The sequence below is a fragment of the Mytilus californianus genome, unplaced genomic scaffold (genome assembly GCF_021869535.1).
Source record: "Mytilus californianus isolate M0D057914Y unplaced genomic scaffold, xbMytCali1.0.p SCAF_5, whole genome shotgun sequence".
In the NCBI taxonomy this organism is placed as follows: Eukaryota; Metazoa; Mollusca; class Bivalvia; order Mytilida; family Mytilidae; genus Mytilus; species Mytilus californianus.
The window spans coordinates 63,098,489-63,120,373 of record NW_026262701.1 but is presented as its reverse complement, the minus strand read 5'-3'; the positions used below and the strand labels follow the sequence as shown (position 1 = coordinate 63,120,373).

General features: G+C 33.8%; 1 protein-coding gene across 1 annotated transcript in view; it reads left to right on the top strand.

The window, feature by feature from the left end:
• Nucleotides 1–21,885, top strand: part of LOC127702739 (fibroblast growth factor receptor 3-like) — a 154,073-nt gene that overhangs the window by 124,307 nt on the left and 7,881 nt on the right. The window contains exon 7 of the mRNA XM_052207044.1: nt 8,901–9,052. Coding sequence (XP_052063004.1) covers nt 8,901–9,052 — 152 coding nt within the window. The remainder of the gene's footprint in view (nt 1–8,900; nt 9,053–21,885) is intronic.

Sequence of the window (21,885 nt, the reverse complement as noted above, 5' to 3'; positions counted from 1 at the left end):
TTCCGACATTATTGATTCACCTCATTCACAATTTACTCGCTCGAAACCCGACTATTCAAAAGTGAAGTCCCTGTTTACGTTACCAGAAAATTTACAAGAAACTGAATTAGATAAACTTGCGTGTTTGTCTAGATCTTTTTGTCACGGACGATAATCCAAATTTAGGTTTCACGCGTGTGGTGGAACATATTATTTTACTGAAACCGGACGGACAAACATCAGAAGCCCTATCGCCTCCCCCCTTATAAGAGGACAATTTGAGAGACCATCTCGACAAATTTTTAGAACAAGGTATAATCGCTCCTGTGCGCGAAATAGAAGATTTGTTAATTACTAGTCCTATTGTACTAGTCACTAAGCGATCCAAGAATACTGCTGAACCATGCGCCCAAGACTTCCGATTTTCTTGCGATTTTCGTTTTATAAATTCACAAACTAGGGAATTCAAATATTCAATACCAGACTTACAAGAATTAACCGAATCGTTCAGCAAAGTTATACCTAATTTTACATCGTCAATTGATCTTTCTTCAGGTTTCTTCCAAATGGGACTTTCAAACGACTCTAGACAATATACAGCTTTCAATACATGTTTTGGTACTTATAAGTTCCGACGATTACCAATGGGTTTAAAAACTGCTCCAAATACATTTCAAATGCTTACGGATAAGGTCTTGCAAGGATTGAAATTTGAATCTTGTCTCTGCTATTTGGACGACGTCATGGTTTTTTCCGACACATTCGGAAAACATTTATCAGATTTGAAGGAAGTGTTTCAACGATTCCGTGCTGCAGGATTGAAATAAGGACAAAAAAAGTGCTCCTTTGCAGCATCGTCTTGTGTTTTTCTCGGACATCTCATCTCGAAAGACGGAATCCGTCCGCCACCCGACCGTGTAAACTATTTCAGATTATCCACGACCAAAGAATATCAAGGAATTAAGACGATTATTGGGTTTATTTAACTGGTTCAGAAAATTCATACCGAATTATAGTGCACTTGTTTTTCAAACTTTTCAAAAAAGAGCAGACATTCAAATTGCGTAATGAACAAAAAACTGCATGTAAAGACTTGAAACATAAATTGGTGAATTCCGACATACTTAGTTTTCCAAAGTTCGATCCGACTTTTCGCTTAAGTGTAATTCATCAGCAAGAGGTATTGGATATATGTTATATCAGCTTGACCCAAATGACAAAACACAAAAACCACATATTATTAGGTTTGGCTCTAATCCTTGAGTCCATGGCAACAATCTTATGGTCCAACAAAGTTAGAATGTAGGAATGGTCGTGAGCATACCGTAAATTGGGTTATTTTGGTTGTAGTTTTATTTTGGTTTATTTGGTGCCTCCAATGAAAGTGCCAAAATTAAACACACGAAAATAAAGCAAACACTTAAAATTGAAACGCCAAAATCTCGTACCGGTAAGACAAGATCGTATTGTTAATTGTTGGGGAAAATATTTTATGCTATTATATCTTCCGTATATTTCCTACAATTCTACACATAGCCAAATCTGCAAATAAATAACTGGTAGAATTTGACAACAACACTATATAATTTTTACTTAATTGTCAATTTTCTGAAATTGTAAAGAAAACACATGAATTTTTATTCACACAGTCATGTCATAAACATGCCAGGTTATTGCTGATTAGACACCGTTATTGGTAATTATAATATCAAAACTCTTTGTAATCCTTTATCTTCAATTAATTAACATGTACTGCCAGAGGTATAAGGATTAAAATTTAAATTCTTGATCGTCTATAGATTAACATGTACTGCAATAGAGATGATTAAAATTTATTTCATATGATATTTGTAAAAAATGAATTTAAAAAGTGTTTTTAATGTTTAAGATTTTATTTCATATTTTCTTTCAGCTTTGAACCACGATTTACGGAATTATTTGCAATTGCATCCGTATCCGATTCCTTCATTAAGTTAACTTTGTCGTGTTTCTAGTTTGAGAAATTCAATGATATTTTGTCAATAAACGGGTAAATAAAGGCAAATATGAATGAGCTTGCTCACTATTGTTGTTCCAAAATTAAACATAACAATTGGACGAAGCACCAAAATTACACACACCAAAATAAAACACATGGCTTTCGAGAGAAAACCGCCAAAATATCCCGACGCCAAAATTTCCCAATTTACGGTACTTGATTGTGCGGATTATTTGCGTGGGAATTCTTTTATAGCTGAATGTGACCATTAAGCATTAAAACCCTTGTACTAAAAGCAGTTTAAAGGGGTAATTTACGAACATTGGATGTCAATACTTCAGCAATTCTCGTTTGAAATCGTGTACAAAAAGGCAGACGACATGCAAGTTCCCGATGCATTATCTAGGTACGAAAATAGCAAAGCGGACGTCGTAAAGAGCCCAGTTGAAGATGACTTGTTTTTTCCGTTCGTCGGAGACGTTTGCGGTAAAGTCAAACTACCAAACGGTCAAAATTTTTCAAAACTTTTTGCTTCAAAATTGCCGATGTACAAGCAGACCATTTATCTGACAATGTGCATGGCGCAGACAAAACTATAAGCGACCCATATGATGCCGATACAGATGAAAGCGACAATAATATCAGAAAAAAATCAGTGAGAAAAATGTCGAAACGGCGTCAAACATTGTACAAGTCAGATACCAAAATCGTTGACAAAACTCTAACAGCATCTGTTTTTGAAAATCTTGTCAATTTCTAGCGCAAAAATAAAACAACTACAATGTCAGAATATTACATTGACAAAAATTATAGACTATCTCGAAAATGACACCTTACCCGAATCTCAAAAAGGAGGCTTGGCGAGTTCTTTTAAAATCATCTGATTACGCATTGATTGACAAAGTCCTATTTCATTCTCGAGTCGCTAAAGCTAAACGCAACAAAATGATAGATCATTATCAGATTTTTATACCCGAGGTGCTCATTAATACTGTGCTAAAAGTTGTTCATGATTTACCACTTGGCGGACATTTAGGCATTAACAACACTTTGGAAAGGGCAAAAGAACACTTTTTCTTTCCCAGAATGGGGGAAATTATTCCAGACTATGTGCAATCATGTCACCTTTGCCAAATTCGCAAGGTTTCTAATAAAAAAACAAAGCAGGAAATAGTGTCTTTCCCAACGCCGGACGAACCATTTCAGGTGTGGCAGATGGACCTGTGTGGCCCTTATCCAGTTTCTGTTAATGGAAATACCTTTGTTTTTACAGCGGTTGATATGTTCACCAAATTATTGTTTGCATACCCGTTTCGAAATAAAGATGCAATAACGGTATGTGAAGCAATATACAGGATGTTTACTACTTATGGAGTTTGTCAGACTTTGATATCGGATCGTGGTAGTGAATTTACCAATAAATTTACTGCCGAGTTATGTAAATTGCTTGAAGTTACGCAAGAGTTCACGCCAGCATTTGCCCATAATTGCTTAGGGGCGTGAGAACGCCAACATCGAACGTTAGCTGAACATTTAACTTCTCATGTTCTAAAAGGAAAACCATGGGAAAACGAACTGTATTAAGTGGTATTCTCAATGAAGTCGTCTGTAAACAACAGCATTGATTTTTCTCCATTTGAAATACTTTATGGGAAACGCCCAAATTTCCCGTTTAAACGCTTTAACGGAGAATCTTTTAAAGACATACCTGAAGATATTTTGTGTATTTTCACGAACTAACTTGTAAATTAAATACAATAGATGAAATAATATCAAACAATGCTATAGCATCCGGTTTACAAATGGAGGAAAATGAGAATTTGAAAACTAACAATTTAAAATTAACAATTGGTGACAATGTTTATTTACAACGTGAACCTACCGGTGTAGGAAGAAAATTTCAGCCAAATTTTGAGGGTCCGTATATAATTATCAACATTCCGAGTTCACATCTTATCAAACTACGGGATCCTACGGAAAAACAAAAGCTGAAAGACCCCGTACACATTAACAGACTTAAAATAGCGCATATCCGAGCACCTGACCCTGCACACTGTTTAGCGCCGTCAAATGTTGAGGGTACAGAGTCAGAAGAAAATCAAAATAACAGTTGTAGTGTTGATGACGATATTGAAAAACAATAGTTCGATAGTGTTGACATTGTTGAGCCTCATGTTAGGAGGTCTACAAGAACAATTAAAAAACCATTGCGTTTCAGAGACGAACACTTCGTTATTGTTAATGACATTGAAAGTTCAACAGATGCCAAATCCGAAAAGTTGAAACGAATTTTGGGAAAGAAAAATAATGGAAATTAGTCTTTTCTTTATTTAGTTCAATTAGTTGGCGAGCCCTCACAAAAAGCGCAATGGAGGACATTATCACAACTATCACAAAAAGCGTAAGAATTGTTAGTTTCACGGCCGCCGCCGTTGGTGAAATAATTTCGACTGATCATCCTAGTATTATATCTACATCGTGTATGTGATTTAGACATTATCTTGGTGATAACTGTGTCGCCAATTATTGGGAATATTCTGAATTTCAATTTGCAACAGTGTCGTTAAAGTTTAACGATAACAGTATATATTTATATATATATATAGTCAATGTGCGTGCCATTTCCTTTGATTGTTTTCGTTTCTTCAATTTGGATTTAAAGGGTTTGGTGATAACTGTATCGCCAATAACCATTGATTTGTTTTTGTAAATACGTTTTCGAATTAGTATTGAAGATCAATACTTTGCGAGGACTGTCATGCTAGAATGGCCCTTGTGTGATATTCTACCGATCTTAGGATATGTAACAACGTTTGAAGTGAAGTTAATGGTGTTTCGTAAAACGGATTTGGTAAAAACTGTTTCTCCAAAGTAATTTCGAGTAGTGTACTTGTGATTAGGATGGAAAATGTTCAGTTTATGACTTGAATAACATTTAATAAAAATTTGTTTTTATTTGATATGTAACCAATGCTAAATGTGTTTTTGATGGTGTATTTATATGATTGTGCGTCTGCTACCCATTTCATTTATGCAGCTTTTATAAGTACATGCAAGTGTGTATATTTATCTTTGTGCGTAAGTACGAGTCATAAAGTGGTGTAGGAGATTTAATGATTTGCTTAGAATGAAAACCTTTGATTTTCAATGCTGTCGTATTTGTGTGTAGACAAGCGAACGAGGAGTTATGGTCTCCGCTGAGAAATCGTAACATTTATCATTCAATCGAGGGATCCAGTTAAATATGTAAATACTGTATCTCTATTAAACTATACTTTATATTAGGTGCATTATTTGCAATATTTTTCGTTGACTTTATATGATAGGTATACATTAATGTTTGGGTGCAGTCGCGATAGTTTGAGATGATTTTAGGAGAGAGCAAACATGTTTGAATCGTTTCATTAATTGTTTGAAATTTCATTAGTATTTCATTAGTATTTCTTAGATATGACTTTCATGTTCTACATTTATGTTTATGATTACAATGTTGTATTCCGTCTGTGAAACTACCAACCATTTAGAAATTTGGAAAATTTCTTTCTTTCGGAGCGGGGATGTTGTATATCTAATTTTCGTAAGTAATAATGGTTGCTAGTTCACATTCTGGTATCTGTATCATTCCGGAATCGGAAAGGGTCATTCCGTATCCGGTTTGATAATTACTCTCTCTTTATTTCTTGTCAATGAGGATAGCAGACATTATTTTTATTGAGTGCAAAATATTACAACAAAACTATTTTATTCGTGTTTATTTGTGTCCTTAACATATAAAAGTCCCCCAAGGATACAGAACAACTGACCTTCATTTTCAATGCAGTTAAAAATGGGAAAAAATATGTCCTTAAATTCATTCATAAATCTGCAATAACATTCACAAGTTATTCCATCGGGACATAGGGTTTTCCCTTTTTTCATCACATTTGCCGAACGACAGATCTCATCAAAAGTAATATCAGACTCACACATTTGATAATCTGAAGTGTCTAGTGTTCTGTTGAGAAAATTCAACATCCTGTTTTTGTCATCGATATTTATTTTGACACTAGAATAAAGATTTGGATAGCAATTAAAAATGATATCTAAAATTTGACCAGTATCATAAGAAATTTTCCTTTCATTGTCTTTAAATTCAATAATAAGTTTTAATTCTTGCCACTGTTTTTTTCTAATTGTAAAAAATAAGCAGTATTTGTATCACCATATACCCACCAAAAGGCCTTTGAACTCAATATGGCGCCTTGACTTTATTTTATTTAATCTCCGCTAATTTAGAATTTAAATCTTCATACTGATTCATTTTAATACAAACACCATTAGCTTCCTTAGCTGACATTTTTTGTAATTTATTTTGAATTATATAACAATCTTTATTTTTTCTATTTTTATTTATCTTAACTATTCACCTGAGCGAATGGTTTAAACGATATTTTAAATTATCATACTAAGTGCAAGTAGAGGGCTAAAAAATAATAATAAAAAAAAAGAGTACACCTCTTCATGGATTATTTTCTTAATGTTTTTTTTACAAAATTTCGTCATTTAGTACTTGATTATTTTAAATCCTCAAACCAGGTCCAATCTCTATACAGTTCTAAAATCTAAAATCATTGACACAAAACTATGGTCACTTAGACTGGAGTCATTATGATAAATATTTTTCACAAATGGTTTCAAAGTTAGAGAAACTAAATGAAAATCAATTCTTGACTGTCTTAAAATATTTTCAACAATTTGTTTTCTAGAAACATCACAAAGTACATTATCATTAATAATCGAGTTCAATAAACACACAGCTTTGTCTTCCTTATGATCAGTTTTACAGCCTCGACAGTTGTATTAAAATCACCGCTGACAACAGCATTAATCAATTAATTAATTTTGGAATGAATATTCTGAGAAAAATAATCTTTCTTGTACTGGATTCGGAGTATAGATATTGAATACATCGATGTTTATACCATCAAATTTGTGTACATCCTTTGAAGTTTCAACAGTATTTTAAAATTTTACGTACCATAATAGCTACACTACATGAATTGTGTAAATCGTTTTTGTTACAATAAAAAACATCACCATTTTAAATGGTATTACATCTTTTAATTCTGTGTACTAAAAATATCATCCCAATGAGTTTCTAGGAAACACAATTATATCATACCTTCTGTCGTTAAACAATGTAAATACATGTACACAGTAACGCTTTTGTTGGTTATGTAGACCATTACAATTGAAAGTAACAATAGAAATCATGATCAAACTATACAAAAGAAATACATGTATTAATAATCGAGTTTTCAGATCCAATTGTAGTTTGTGTTTGTTTTAAAAGAGATTTATCATACGGAGTAGACATTCTATTTTTAGATAAAGCTTTCTTTTTCCATTTGTTTACAAAATCATTCACTTATAAGACTGGGAAGGGTAATTTTCACTCATGTTTTTATCCTGGGTAGTCAGTTTCATCTACAGACTCATTATTTTTCAGTATTGAACTTTCAATCAAAAATGCAGAGGACATGTATTATAATTGTTCTTGTTCATTATTTATTTCAGTGACATTGTCAATTTCAATTTTTTCAGCATAGTGTTCATCAGAGTAGTCTTATACATGTTTTCTGCATGTTCATCTGATTTGTCAATATTGTCGGTCATCCCTTCATGATAATCATCCTTCGTTTCATTATTGTCAGTTTCAGTGTCTTCCTTCTTTTCATTATTGGCAGTTTTAAAGTCTTCATTTGTTTCATTTTTGTCAGTTTCAATGTCTTCACCATCATTATCATCAAGCTTCAATGTATCTGTATCATCATCTTCATCAATCTGTGTTTGTGTTTCACCATCTTCGTTCAATGTACTTTTATCGTCTTTAGCACTACTTTTAGTATCTGGAGATCGAGCTTCCTCACGTTTAAGGGTATTGTCGTTATATGTCCCCTCAAAGGTTCGTTTTCCACCAAAGAGTGAGTGTGGTTCCGCTTGCCATTTACGCATTTTACTCTTGGCACTATGGAACACAAAATGCGATTCTCGTTCACATGTACATTTACATAATACTAAGTTGCACGATCTACAAGCTGGGTGAGTACAGTTTTTACGAAAATAACATTGTTCATCACATGAGTAACAAGTAAATTCATGACAGTCCTTGAACAAAACATTTTTAGCAAACCTTTTGTTGTTGATTATGTATCACACGATAAAAGGCAAAGTCAGTGGCTGTGTGATACAACTTCATAGTGCAAGATGAACTATGCTTAGACCACTTAACATATCGACGCCCCTTGTAATGCGGGTGACTGTATTTAAATATATAAAAGTGTTAAGATCTGTGGAACGATACTGATAAAAGATAAAAATATACGAACAAAATAAAATGAAATCGTATTGACAGATATTTCGGCACAATAAATGGCCTTCATCATTGTCAGTCCCTTTTCTAATGTGATAAAAAAAAATGTGGTAATTTTGCAAATTATCACATTTGAAACAAAATATTAAGTAGGCGTGGTTTCGTATTTTTACATTATTTACAACGTATAGTTTTATGCCATTTTGTAGTTTCAGAGGATTCGTGGCTCATAAAAATAAAGAACAGTCTTTAATTTAAGTAATAAGATATAGCAGACAGACTGTGTCGCATGTATTACAATATCAAACTTTAAAATCAACAACAGGAAGGATGTAACTCTAGGTCCTTCCCGAAAATCTGAGGTTACGCCTCCTCCATGTTTTTGGGCAGTGCTTTGTGTTTTAGGGTTTTAGATTTATTTGGTTTTAGGGAACAATTGAGTTTTCATCCAAAAAACATGAGATTTACGTATGTAGGGTTTTTATTTTTGCTTATTCGAAATTAGTGTCAAAGCGATGCATATGTAACTCATTATCTTTTTATAAGAAATTCAATGTTCATACATTTATCATTTCTATTTTCTGTTTGTAGTTTCCAAAGCAGGGAATGATCCTGTTCAAGACTCAGGTGTTGAACCATTGACTATTTCAAAGATTTATCCAGACTCTCGCACATTGAACAGTGACTTATACTCAGAATTTAGGGTTATTTGTGCAGTTAAGGGATTTTCATACCCGCAAAACGTACGTATACAAATATACTAGGCAATTCTAAATTTAAAGTTGAAGGTGATAAAGCCATTTTGATCTCCTTAAAATAAAAAAAAATATCATCCTTCAGATATCAACAGTACATTATCCTGTCTGATATCATTATTCATATTTTTTTTTAATTCTGTCTATTATTTAAGCCATAAGGATCCTGCCAAAGTAGCCTCCTCTGATATATTGTCATAAATATGTATATATGAGCAAAGGTCTTAGCAACAAAGATATTTTACAATAAATTTTTTTATAGACTGATATAATTGGTAACGTGGGGGTATCCAAATTGCAACGATTTTGACAGTTTTATATACTTACGTTTATTTAATAAGAAACAGACAAAAATTTCCGTTCTGTGTTAATTTTGTAGTTGTATCCTTATTAACCATACAATTTTCATATCTAATTTTATATCCATGCAATACAATACAATACAATACAAATAGTTTATTTACGTCTCACCATTAATATTACAATACATACCATAATACACGAATACATAAAACAATATAAAATATTAATGCCATTCTAAAAAGAATTATGAGAGACGGGATTAAAAAAAATATATATTGAAAATTAATAATAATAAATATCAATGTACAGCTAGATTTAAAAATTTCCTTAAAATTTAGTTATATTTACAGTTAAGACAAAATGTTTAACGGTTTAAAAAACGTCCTTAAAAATATTTATATTTACAGTTAAAGACAAAATGTTTAACGGTATAAAAAACGACGTCTTCTATCTAAAATAAATTTGCAGATTTTGGCACTATAAATAATAATACTATCACAGTCACTGGCTAGAACAATAGACAATTTTTCCCGATTAGAAAAATTTAAAAAGTTTGAGTGTTCTGACAAAATAATTTTAAATAGTTCATTTCGTAGGTCATCGTACAACGGACACTCCAACAAGACATGTTCCTCAGTTTCAACATTGTTTTTACAGGTTTCGCAAGTTCGTTGTTGCACGGGTAGCCTCTCAAATCGTCCAGTCTCTATGCGGATCGGTGCAACACCACACCGAAACTGCGCGTATGCTCTTCTATGCGATGGAACTATAACTTTGTGCATGTATTCCTCGGTGTGTAATGACGTTTTAAAAGTTCTGTATGTCCTCAACTTATTTCCACCGTTACCATTCCTTTGAGATAAAGTTTTATTGAGATTTTCTGACCATTCATCGTGCAATTTAGATAGAAGTTTGTCAGAGAGTACATTGAATTTCTTAACTAAGGCTTTATCCACATTTTCGGCGTTATACAGGATCATCATGTCTGCTGATAAAAATTGTTGACGGATTCTATAGTTCCAGTTTTTACATTTACGTGCGTTCAAGCTACAAACTTCTGAACACTTGAAAATTTTGTAGTTAAGTCTATCACGGTCCATGTTTTTTAGTCTACACCACTGGTTACTGACACTGTTCCATTGTTTTATGTTAGCTGGTATCCATCCTGAGTCACCGACTATCGCCGTGTTTGGTGTATATCGTCCAACACCTATAAAAAAGCGAATCTCTTTATTCTGAACCGCGTTTACACAGGAAAAGTTTGTATCTCCCCATACTGCCGCTCCATAGCTGATAGTGCTCCAAACTGTTGAATCATATAGTTTGGAAAATGTGCGAAACGGAAAACCTCCAAACGCTTTATGTTTCGAAATTAAAAGTCCTAAAGCTCTGTTGGCGGCAGCTGCAACATGTTTAGCCATGATCTGGTAGTCCAAATGTTCTGTTAATACGAGTCCAAGATATGTATACTTATCGACTGTTTGCAAAGTTATATTTCCACATTTAAAATTTGATGCAGATCTTGGCGAAGAATTCGGACGGAAATGTAAGACATTTGACTTGTTTCCATTCACTGTCATTTTATTGTTGACGCACCATATATTCATTGAATCCAATAAAGTTTGCAGTTCGCTTTGAGAGTTGGCAAATAATACTAGGTCGTCAGCATATAATAACACCGAAACTTTTTCACCTAAAATATCAACTCCTAAATTTAAAGAGGTTAAATGTGTCGCAAGGTCATTAATGTAAAAATTGAAGAGTAATGGCGACAATAAAAAGCCTTGTTTTAGGCCACAACTCACATTAAACCAGTCTGTTTTGCAGCCATTTATCCTCACACAACATTCCACACTTTTATACAAGGACTGAATAGCGTTATATATATTCCCTTGAATACCAATACTTTGAAGTTTCCGAAATAAAATGGTACGATCAATACAATCATATGCTTTGCGGAAGTCTATAAATGCAACAAATGTTGATAATCGGTTCCACTTTCTGGTTTCTATAATTGATGTGAGTGATGTAACATGATCAATAGTGCTCCGTCCTTTCCTGAAACCGTTCTGAACATCACATAAAATGTTATTCTCGGATTCCCATGCATTCAGTCTATTATTTAACACATGACAATAAAGTTAATAACATACAGGAACCAGCGTTATCCCTCTGTAATTCATCGGATCCATACTGACTGCTCTATGGTCGGGTTATTGTCTCTTTGACACATTCCCCATTTTCATTCTCAATTTTATGAATCATAGAAAAATGGGCTTCAACCGACCTCTTAGCGGCACACGATTCTGTAATGAGGAGTAACTAAATTTTATACATGCTTAACTTCACATCCATAAAAATCAAATAACTGATGTGTTGTTTTATTTCCCCACATTTCTAAAAAAATTTGACACTAGTCTATGCTTACCATGATTTTTGTAAGAAATGGATGCCTGTGACATAATTTAACTGTTCATTTTTAATCCCGTCCCCTTTTCCCCGAAGTGACCTACCGAATTAGACTTATTACCGGGTTTGTACTAATATGAGCAACACGACGGGTGCCACATGTGGAGCAGGATCTGCTTACCCTTCCGGAGCACCTGAGATTACCCCCAGTTTTGGTGGGGTTCGTGTTGCTCAGTCTTTAGATTTTATGTTGTGTTTTGTGTACTGTTGTTTGTCTGTTTGTCTTTTTCTTTTTTAGCCATGGCATTGTCAGGTTATTTTCGACTTATGAGTTTGAATGTCCCTTTGGTATCTTTCGCCACACTTTTAAAAACTGACTTTTTGTGGATGTCGCATGCGACGTTTCCGCAGATTTTAATTTTTCACTGGATACCTTTTCTGTTGATATATGATGTGACCCTTTTGTATTTATTTAATTATATTTAGCCATGTTAAAAGACGTGCATACTGGAAAATTATAAAATTACAAAGTGTACAGTCTCTAAGACAACATGTAGATTTCCACTGCTTTATTTGCAAAATGGGTGCAAACAAGTTAGGGTTACATGAATACGGGTTCAACTGAAGTTGAATTATTTACTTGCAAGACAATAATATATTTGCGATGTTTTCGATCTTATTTTGACCAAATTGAACCAAACTAACTACTAATAGCGAAATATTGTTTCATTATTACGCTTTTATAACTCGTATCGTATTTAATTTTTTTGTCTTAATGGCAGCTTATGCCCCTTTAAGGAGTTCATCAGCAATGTTGTATGAAATCAAATTTAATCGTACATGTACAAGTGAACTTCAAGGATATTTTGGCATCATAAAGCCAGTCAATTAAAAAACCGCTTCGACAGCTTGTTTTCTTTACAATTTAATGATCAATCAAGATTAAACTTTTGACAAAAAATGTTCTTTCCAAAGTAGTTTGATATATATAGTTAAAGAAAACTACAATATATATTTAGAAAACAATTCTTCTTTTGATTTTAAAAGTATAGATTTAAAAAAAAAATGAATTGTGACTTTTTGTCCATGACTTTTTGGTCTGTATTTATTTATCTGTGACCTTCTGTCCTACATTCAATTCTTGTGTATGTACAAAGACAAACAATTACTGCACCAAGTAATTTTATCATGCAAAAACACAAAACAAAGTGTAAATTGACATTTCTGAAATACGGATTTATAACAGAAGTTCATAGCTTTCGGCAAGACTATACACAGACACACAATAATACTTAGTTTATCATAGTAATTATATTGATCATTTCTATTATTTTACTATTATTTATATTTTCGCAAACATAAGCCATCACATAACCCGGATATAATGTCGGTTCCGTACCGGTTGCGGTGATTCACCAAGTCGGACAAATTTAAAATTGATATATTCATATTTTGTATTTTTTGTTATATTCTTTTCTTCAGAAATATTATTATTTCCTATAAAATAAGAAGGAAATTTTAGGTCCTTTGTGCTCTTATTATACTCAGGTGTGGTCATTTGAGATCTTATTATACTCATTTGTGGTCTTTGTGCTCTTATTATTATACTCGTGTGGTCCTTTGTGGTTTATTGTGCTATTTTGTGCACAACAGAGATACTTTGCGGTGTTTTTAGGGACCCGCCAAAATATACAACCAGCAAGTAATTTTTAAGAATTTGCCATATTTGGTAGAGACCATGGTGATTGGGTTTTGCTAATTGGTTTTGAAAATTTAAATGAACTCTTGAAAGTCCCCAGCAAAGAAAATCAAACATTCTTACTACAAAATGTATTCAGACAGTTCAGAATATACGTATCAATAATTTTCAAACAGAGTTAAGACTATTTAGGACGTGTCCACACAATTTAAGCTCAGTTTAGAATGTTGATAATGAGAAGTATAGAGGAACAGTTCAAGTCGTATTTGTGGTGGTGGAGGATGTGGCAGACTAGTGACGTCATTCATTGAATGACACGAAATAAATGGCGCATGCGTCTCCGGAAGTCACTTAACCACAAAGGTGAACTGCGCATGCGTGACGGAAAGCCACTTAAACGGAAGTTAATTCTTGAAACCGCCATCATGGATGGGATTAACGGTCATTTTCCAAATTGTAGATTTTCCCTGCAATATTTTCGTTTGGGATTTCTCGGGTAGGTATATGAGATGTGTGGTTCTCGGGATGTTACCATAGATAATATAAGGCAGGTGTTACCTGTGAAAGAGGACTTCAGAAAAATGTACTAATATAACAATAAGGAGATGTGGTATGAATGCCAATGAGACAATTATTCACCAAAGTTCAAATGAAATTGATGTTAGCAATCATAGGCAACCATACGGCCTACAATAATGATAAAAACTCATACCGTATAGTCGGCTGTAAAAGGCCCTGACATGAAAAATATGAAACAGTGTTATCATTGGTCTAATTTATAACAAAACAGTTTTCGAAAAACAAAATTGACAAAAAAGAACCAACGACAACCACTGAAAAAATACAATATTCAGCAACTAAAGACAACCATTGAATTACAGGCTCCTGACGTGGGACAGGCACATAAAGAATGTGGCGAGGTTAAACATGTTTGAAGGCGCAAACCCTCTCCCTCAACTGGGATAGTGGTGTAACGGCACAACATAAGAACAAACTATAAAAATCAGTTGAAAAGGGCTCTCACAACAACAAAAGACACAAGGTACAGATCTGAGAGTACTCGCAGTTACTGACAGCTAGTTCAAAGTAAATAACAACTGATTAAAAAATCATTTAACTTAGACTTAAATATCAATCAGTACACATCCAACATCAAATGGATTTAGTATAAAGACGTCATTAACAGTCAGAGAGAAAAAACATGACCTTTGTGCAATGCCAAAATTAATAGTATCGTCAGATTGTAACACCGTGAATGTGCATACGTGTGTAACAATGATATTTAATATGATTTTAATTTACTGTAAAAATATCAATATTTATACCAATTAAAATAATATTCAAAGATAAATAATATTCTAATTACAATGTTGAATTGGAAACCTTTTAGAATAAGTTTATTTAAAGGATTGATAAGTTTACCCGGATGGTATCTAAATTTCCGGGCTCTGTAAACAACCTCACCTTAAAAATTAGGATGTGCTTTTCCTTTTGAAATGAGTTTTCTACAGGTACAGTCAAACTTGCAAACCAAATCTTTGAATCTATGGAAAAATTTAGTAAAGGTGTTAAGTAACTTGTGGTAACGAAATCCCTGACTTAATAATTTACCAGTAATAAATAGATTACGCTCATTGAAATCCAAAAACGTCACTACATACACGGGCATAGCGAACAAGTTGGAATATTCAAACACCGGAGGGCGGGGCCAATGGAACAACATCAACGTCTGAAAAAGATAAATTAACAATAGGGGAAACAAATCGTCCCTTTTGTCGTAAATTTTTGTGTAGAATTTCTCGTGTAAAAGTGAAATATCTAAATCTAGGAAAGGACAGTTATGTTGCTGTTAATAGTTGATTTATTTAAAGTAAGTTCCTTTTGGTAAATTTCGGCAGTATATTTAGAGAATTATTAATTATTTAACGAGTAAATATCATTAAGATAACAGTGTTGTTGAATTTCTCAATTAAATGGAATTTAAACGGGTTTTTACTGAGTTCATCAATCATTTTTTTTCTCAATTTTACAAATTATGACATTCAAAATAAAAAAAAAATCTTTTTAATTAAAAAAAATAAAAACATTCGTTACTTTTGAGATATCTTTCATCATTGGCTATATGACTGTTGTCTTGGAATAAATACCTCTTTGCCAAATTGCAAAACAATTTATTCCCAGCATAATACCTGTTGAAAAAGTAACTGAAATACGAAAACGTATCCGATGTTGGTCCTGTTGTTAGGAATTTAATTTATATTTATGACGTCATTTCCAATGGAATCAAAGAAAAGCTATCTGCTTCAGGTCACTTTTTTCATAATAAAGTACAAAAATGTATTAACTAATTAAAAGTATAATAATGTATACCTTAAACGAAGAATATACAACTTCAGATTATCAATATTCTTCGTGCATCTGGTAAGGATACAAAAATCTGTATGATGAAGTGAGTTTCTGAATATTTTCAAAATATTCGTCCTCGTATTATTGCCATTATTCATTTTGGTAATCAGATATACAAATTTGCGGGAAATCGTATTACTTACAACATGGCAGAAACTGTTAGAAAAAAAGAGTTATTTTGAGTTTATTAGTAAATTGATTTTTATATTGATTTTCTTACTGTTTTGGGGGACTTTGTCCCCATATCAATGGTACAATTTCAGGCAACAAGAAGGACAAAAAGTGGATTTAAGCTGTACCTTGAATTGACTAATCAAATCGTTTGAAATTCCAACAAGGACAGGCATGCTACGGAAAATTTTAGCCAATCGTAAACCGTGTTACAAAAATTTGAGTGCTTTCTATTCGGTCCGCGTTCTCATGTCCGGTGCGGAACGGATAGGTTCAACTTTTGTATCAATGAGGTTGCTTTCTGTGGAGTCATTTGTCTCATGTCGAGTAACAGAATTGATAGATTGAAATACCTGCGTTCTCAGTTTTAACAAAGAGAATTACTAGGTTTTCTTATTTTCCCTTTATTGAAAAGAATTTTACAGATGCCCTAAGAACTCCTGTCTTTATCTTCATGGGTTAGTTTAAAATGGATTTAAGCTGATCTCGCAGCTCATGTTATGCTCATTTCACCCTTGTTATGGTATTTGCTGCTGCTGTGGCTTGAGGCTGCTTCTGCTGCTGCTGGAGGGTGGGGTATTCCTGCTGGTGGTATTGCTGATCTGCCCGAGGTTGTTGTATTGCTGCTGTTGCTGCTCTAAGGTTTATTAATTGTATTTTGTTTATTGTAAGTGAAAAAAACTTAGTGTGGAATGGAAGTGGGAAGTGGGGTTGGCGAGCGATCGAGAGTCAATAGTTAGGGATGTTATGGTAGTTTGGGTAAAATTAAACCTATAATTTAGTATTCTTAATGTCAAATGCTTTATTGGTAAAACAATTAATATGGTATTGGTTGTCTTGATCTCCATCTTCATATACAGACTTGAATCCTTTCAACACTTCATCTAGTATAAACTTTCGTTTTTCAACGGAATATTTCATGATTCCATGCGCTCGATTTTTCTCGTCCCGTAGACGTCTGGTATTGGCTTTGATCGTTTTTGGAAATGAATCTCCGTCCATCTCCTTTTGTTGAGAATTAATATTTAAAAATCTGATACCCGAACCACCATCACATACCTCACTATTAACCCGGATTGCTAGCCGATTTCACTTCCCACTTCCACTCCACACTATTTTCTTTCACTTACAATAAACAAAATACCAACAAAAAGTCCCTTAGCAGGAGCAGTAATACCCCAACCTCGAGCAGAGCAGCAGCAATACTGAACCCTGCAGCAGCAATATCAAACCCTCGAACAGCAGCAGCAATATCAAACCCTCAAACAGCAGCAACAATATCAAACCATCGAACCGTACCATAAGCAATATCAAACCCTCGAACAGCAGCAACAATATCGAACCCTTAAACAGCAGCAGCAATATCAAGCCCTCAAACAGCAGCAGCAATATTCCATCCTCCAGCAGCAGCAACAGGAGCAGCAATTATACCCCACCCTCAAGCCGCAGCAGCAGCAAATACTCTCAAAAGAGTGAAATGAGCATGGCAGGATTCCGTTTCGTAACGGAACATGAGAATGCTGGCCTCATAGAAAAGCACCATCAATCGTCGGAATTTGTACCTATCTGTTCCACACCGGACGTGAGAAAGTTGATCTCTTAGGTGTCGATAAACAATTAGGAAAAAATTTGACACTCATAATTTTTAACCACCCTCTTTGCTTTCTAACGAATTAAGCTTACTGTTTGCGTCATATATATGCATATGTATGAAAATAGCATCTTCCTTAGATTTAATTTCCATTAGTTAAAATTTTGAAAAATAACCTCTTTTTGGTGTAACCATGGCAACTATCTGCATTTATTTGATACAAAATATTGCAAAAAAGGGGGTTAAAATATCACAAGTGTACCCAAAATTTGGTCTAAAGTAGAATGTCAATTCATTTAAATGATACCTTTTCTGAAACCTCTGACATTTATCTACCAATAGATCAATTAAAAATCATATGCATTTCAACTCATTTTTCCATATAGCATTGAAAAGTTCGAGCGAAAAAAACTTGTTAGAAAACATAACAATAATTTCTGGACCTATGGCTAGAACGGATATGAAAATACGGACTGCCTAACTTACAATGGCCCATAAAACAGGCCAAAAATGGTCTTAATGTTCATATAAACCCACTTTCAAGGCTGTATTATTCTTCAGCTATCTAAAAATTAATTGTATTGCACAATACCTTTTATATTTGAAAAATTCAACGGGGCCAAAATGCGAAACCAAACTCATTACTGTGTCTTGCTACCTTAGAAATTACTCCAATTTTTGTAACACGGTTTACGATTGGCTAAAATTTTCCGTAATTTGCCTTCTCATTGGTGGCTTTTACAACGATATGATCGGTCAATTCATGGAAAAGTTTAAATCCACTTTTCGTCTTTTTTTTTGCACGAAATTTTACCTTGCATAATATACAGTTTACCCTTATTAATTTTACAATCCCGTTTTCGTTGCTTTCGTACACACTAAACTTACTGTTTGTGTCATATATGTGCATATGTATGTAATCAGTATCTTCCATATATTCGATTTCCAGTAGTTAAAATTGTAAATTATAATTTCGTTTTCGTGTATCCATGGCAACAATCTGCATTTATTTGCTATAAAATATTGCAACAACGGATGTTTCCCCAAAATTTGTTGAAAAGTAGAATTTCAATCCCTTGGAGTGATACCTTTTATGAAACTGCTTACATATAACTATCAAGAGATCAAATAAAATCATATATCTCGTCTCATTTTTCGTAAATTTCGTCAAAAACAGTTCGTGTGAAAAAAGTGTTTGTAAACATTACAATAATTTCTGGACCTATGGTCGGTCGGGATATGAAAATACGGACAGTCAAACAGAAAATAGCCCATCAAACATGTCAAAAATAATCTTGAGGTTACTATAAATCCACTTTGCAGGCTTAATTAGTCATCAGCTGTCTAAAAATGAATTTCATTGCACATATTTGAAAAATCCACCGGGGCCGAAATGCGAAACCACAATCCTAACTCTGTTTTGTTACCTTAATAGTAATATTTTTTTTTAAATTCCCCCTTTTAATAAATGTTTCATGAAGGTTAGCAGTTGACACTGAATAGCGACAAAAACTGATTTAAAGAAAAGTGCCAGGTCAAAGTGTAAAATCTCATTTCTGCCTCAATGTTTGGTTAAGTTTTAAGTACCATACCCAGTGTTTCTGTTTTTATACGACCGCAAAATGTTTTGCTATCTTATAATGTTATGACGTTGTCAGCGTCGTCGCTGTCGTCGTCGTGGTCCGAAGACATTTTGTTTCCAAAAAATAAGTATTAGTTTATGGAACTCTATGAAATTGTACCACAAGGTTCCATACCACAATAGGAAGGTTGGGATTGATTTTGGGGGTTATCGTAATAGCTGTTTTAGAATAAGAGTCCAAAAAGGGGCCAACAACAAGCATTTTTCTAGTTTCAGGACAATTACTTGTGTATAAGTGTATGGATCTCTATGAAATTGTACCACAAGGTTCCATACTAAAAAAAGGAAGGTTGGGATTGAATTTGGGGGTTATGACCCTTAATGTTTAGCAAAAGGGGCCAAAAACTATACTTTTCTAATACTTCGTAAAAAATTGCTTATTTCTTGACCAATTTCAATGGGGTTTTAATTCAAAGTCTGGAATTCTTGGTGGTTTTTTAATATGCTGAATCTAACCGTGTATTTAGATTTTTGTCGAGCCTGCGACTTTTGTCGCAGAAAGCTCGACATAGAGATAGTGATCCGGCGGCGGCTACGGCGGCGGCGGCGGCGGCGTTAGCTAACTTCTTAAAAGCTTTATATTTTAGAAGGTGGAAGGTCTGGATGCTTCATACTTTGTATATGGATGCCTCATGTTACGAAGTTTCCGTCGGTAACATGTCCAATGTCCTTGATCTCATTTTCATGGTTCAGTGACTACTTGAAAAAAAAAGTTAAGATTTTTTGTAATGTTAAATTCTCTCTTATTGTAAGTAATAGGATAACTATATTTGGTATGTGCGTACCTTGCAAGGTCCTCATGCCCGTCAGACAGTTTTCACTTGACCTTGACCTCATTTCATGGATCAGTGAACAAGGTTAAGTTTTGGTGGTCAAGTCCATATCTCAGATACTATAAGCAATAGGTCTAGTATATTCGGTGTATGGAAGGACTGTAAGATGTACATGTCCAACTGGCAGGTGTCATCTGACCTTGACCTCATTTTCATGGGTCAGTGGTTATAGTTAAGTTTTTGTGTTTTGGTCTGTTTTTCTTATACTGTATGCAATAGGTCTACTATATTTGGTGTATGGAAGGACTGTAAGGTGTACATGTCCAACTGGCAGGTGTCATCTGACCTTGACCTCATTTTCATGGTTCAGTGGTTATAGTTAAGTTTTTGTGTTTTGGTCTGTTTTTCCTATACTGTATGCAATAGGTCTACTATATTTGGTGTATGGAAGGACTGTAAGGTGTACATGTCCAACTGGCAGGTGTCATCTGACCTTGACCTCATTTTCATGGTTCAGTGGTTATAGTTAAGTTTTTGTGTTTTGGTCTGTTTTTCTTATACTGTATGCAATAGGTCTACTATATTTGGTGTATGGAAGGACTGTAAGGTGTACATGTCCAACTGGCAGGTGTCATCTGACCTTGACCTCATTTTCATGGTTCAGTGGTTATAGTTAAGGTTTTGTGTTTTGGTTTGTTTTTCTTATACTGTATGCAATAGGTCTACTATATTTGGTGTATGGAATGATTGTAAGGTGTACATGTCTAGCTGGCAGGTGTCATCTGACCTTGACCTCATTTTCATGGTTCAGTGGTCAAAGTTAAGTTTTTGAGTTTTGGTCTTTTTTTCTAATACTAAATGCAATAGTTCAACTATATTTGGTGTATGGAAATATTTTATAATCTATATGTCAGTCACGCAGGTTTTATTTGACCTTGACCTCATTTTCAAGGTTCATTGCTCAGTGTTAAGTTTTTGTGTTTTGGTTTTTTTTTCTTAAACTATAAGCAATAGGTCAACTATATTTGTTGTATGGAAGAATTGTTAGCTGTACATGCCTGCCTAGCATGGTTCATCTGACCTTGACCTCATTTTCATGGTTCATTGGTCAATGTTTAGTTTACTTGGTTAATGTTAAGTTTATGTGACATTTGTAATAAAGCTTTATATTTAGGACTATCAACATAATATCAGTGATTAGTAAAGAAGGCGAGACATTTCAGCGTGTGCACTCTTGTTGATTTTGGGCCCAGTTTTTAAATTGTTCCATATTAAGGTCCAAAGTGTCCAAAAATCAACTTAGTTTGATTAAAACAAATGTTGAATTCTTTGGGTCCTTTGATATGCTGAATCTAAACATGTATTTAGATTTTTGATTTTGGTTCCAGTTTTCAAGTTGGTCCAAATCAGGGTCAAAAATTAGACTGTTTGATTTCAACAAAAAATGAATATATGGGGTTCTTTGATATGCTGAATCTAAACGTGTATTCTGTTCTATGGTCGGGTTGTTGTCTCTTTGACACATTCCCCATTTCCATTCTCAATTTTATTCATATTTTGGATTTTGGGCCCATTTATCAAATTGGTCAACATTGAGGTCCAAAATGTTTTTTTTTTTTTTTGTAAATTTTTTGAAGAACTTCGTGGTAGATTTGTTTGTTATTATATGTAAGTGAATTTGAGGAATGCTATATATAAAAAAATAGATTTATGAAGCGAACCCTTTTAAAAGTTAGCTAATTTTGTCCATCAATAAATACATAAATTAAAATCTTGGTGTAATTTGATATGCTGAATATAAACGTGTATTTAGATTTTGGATATTGG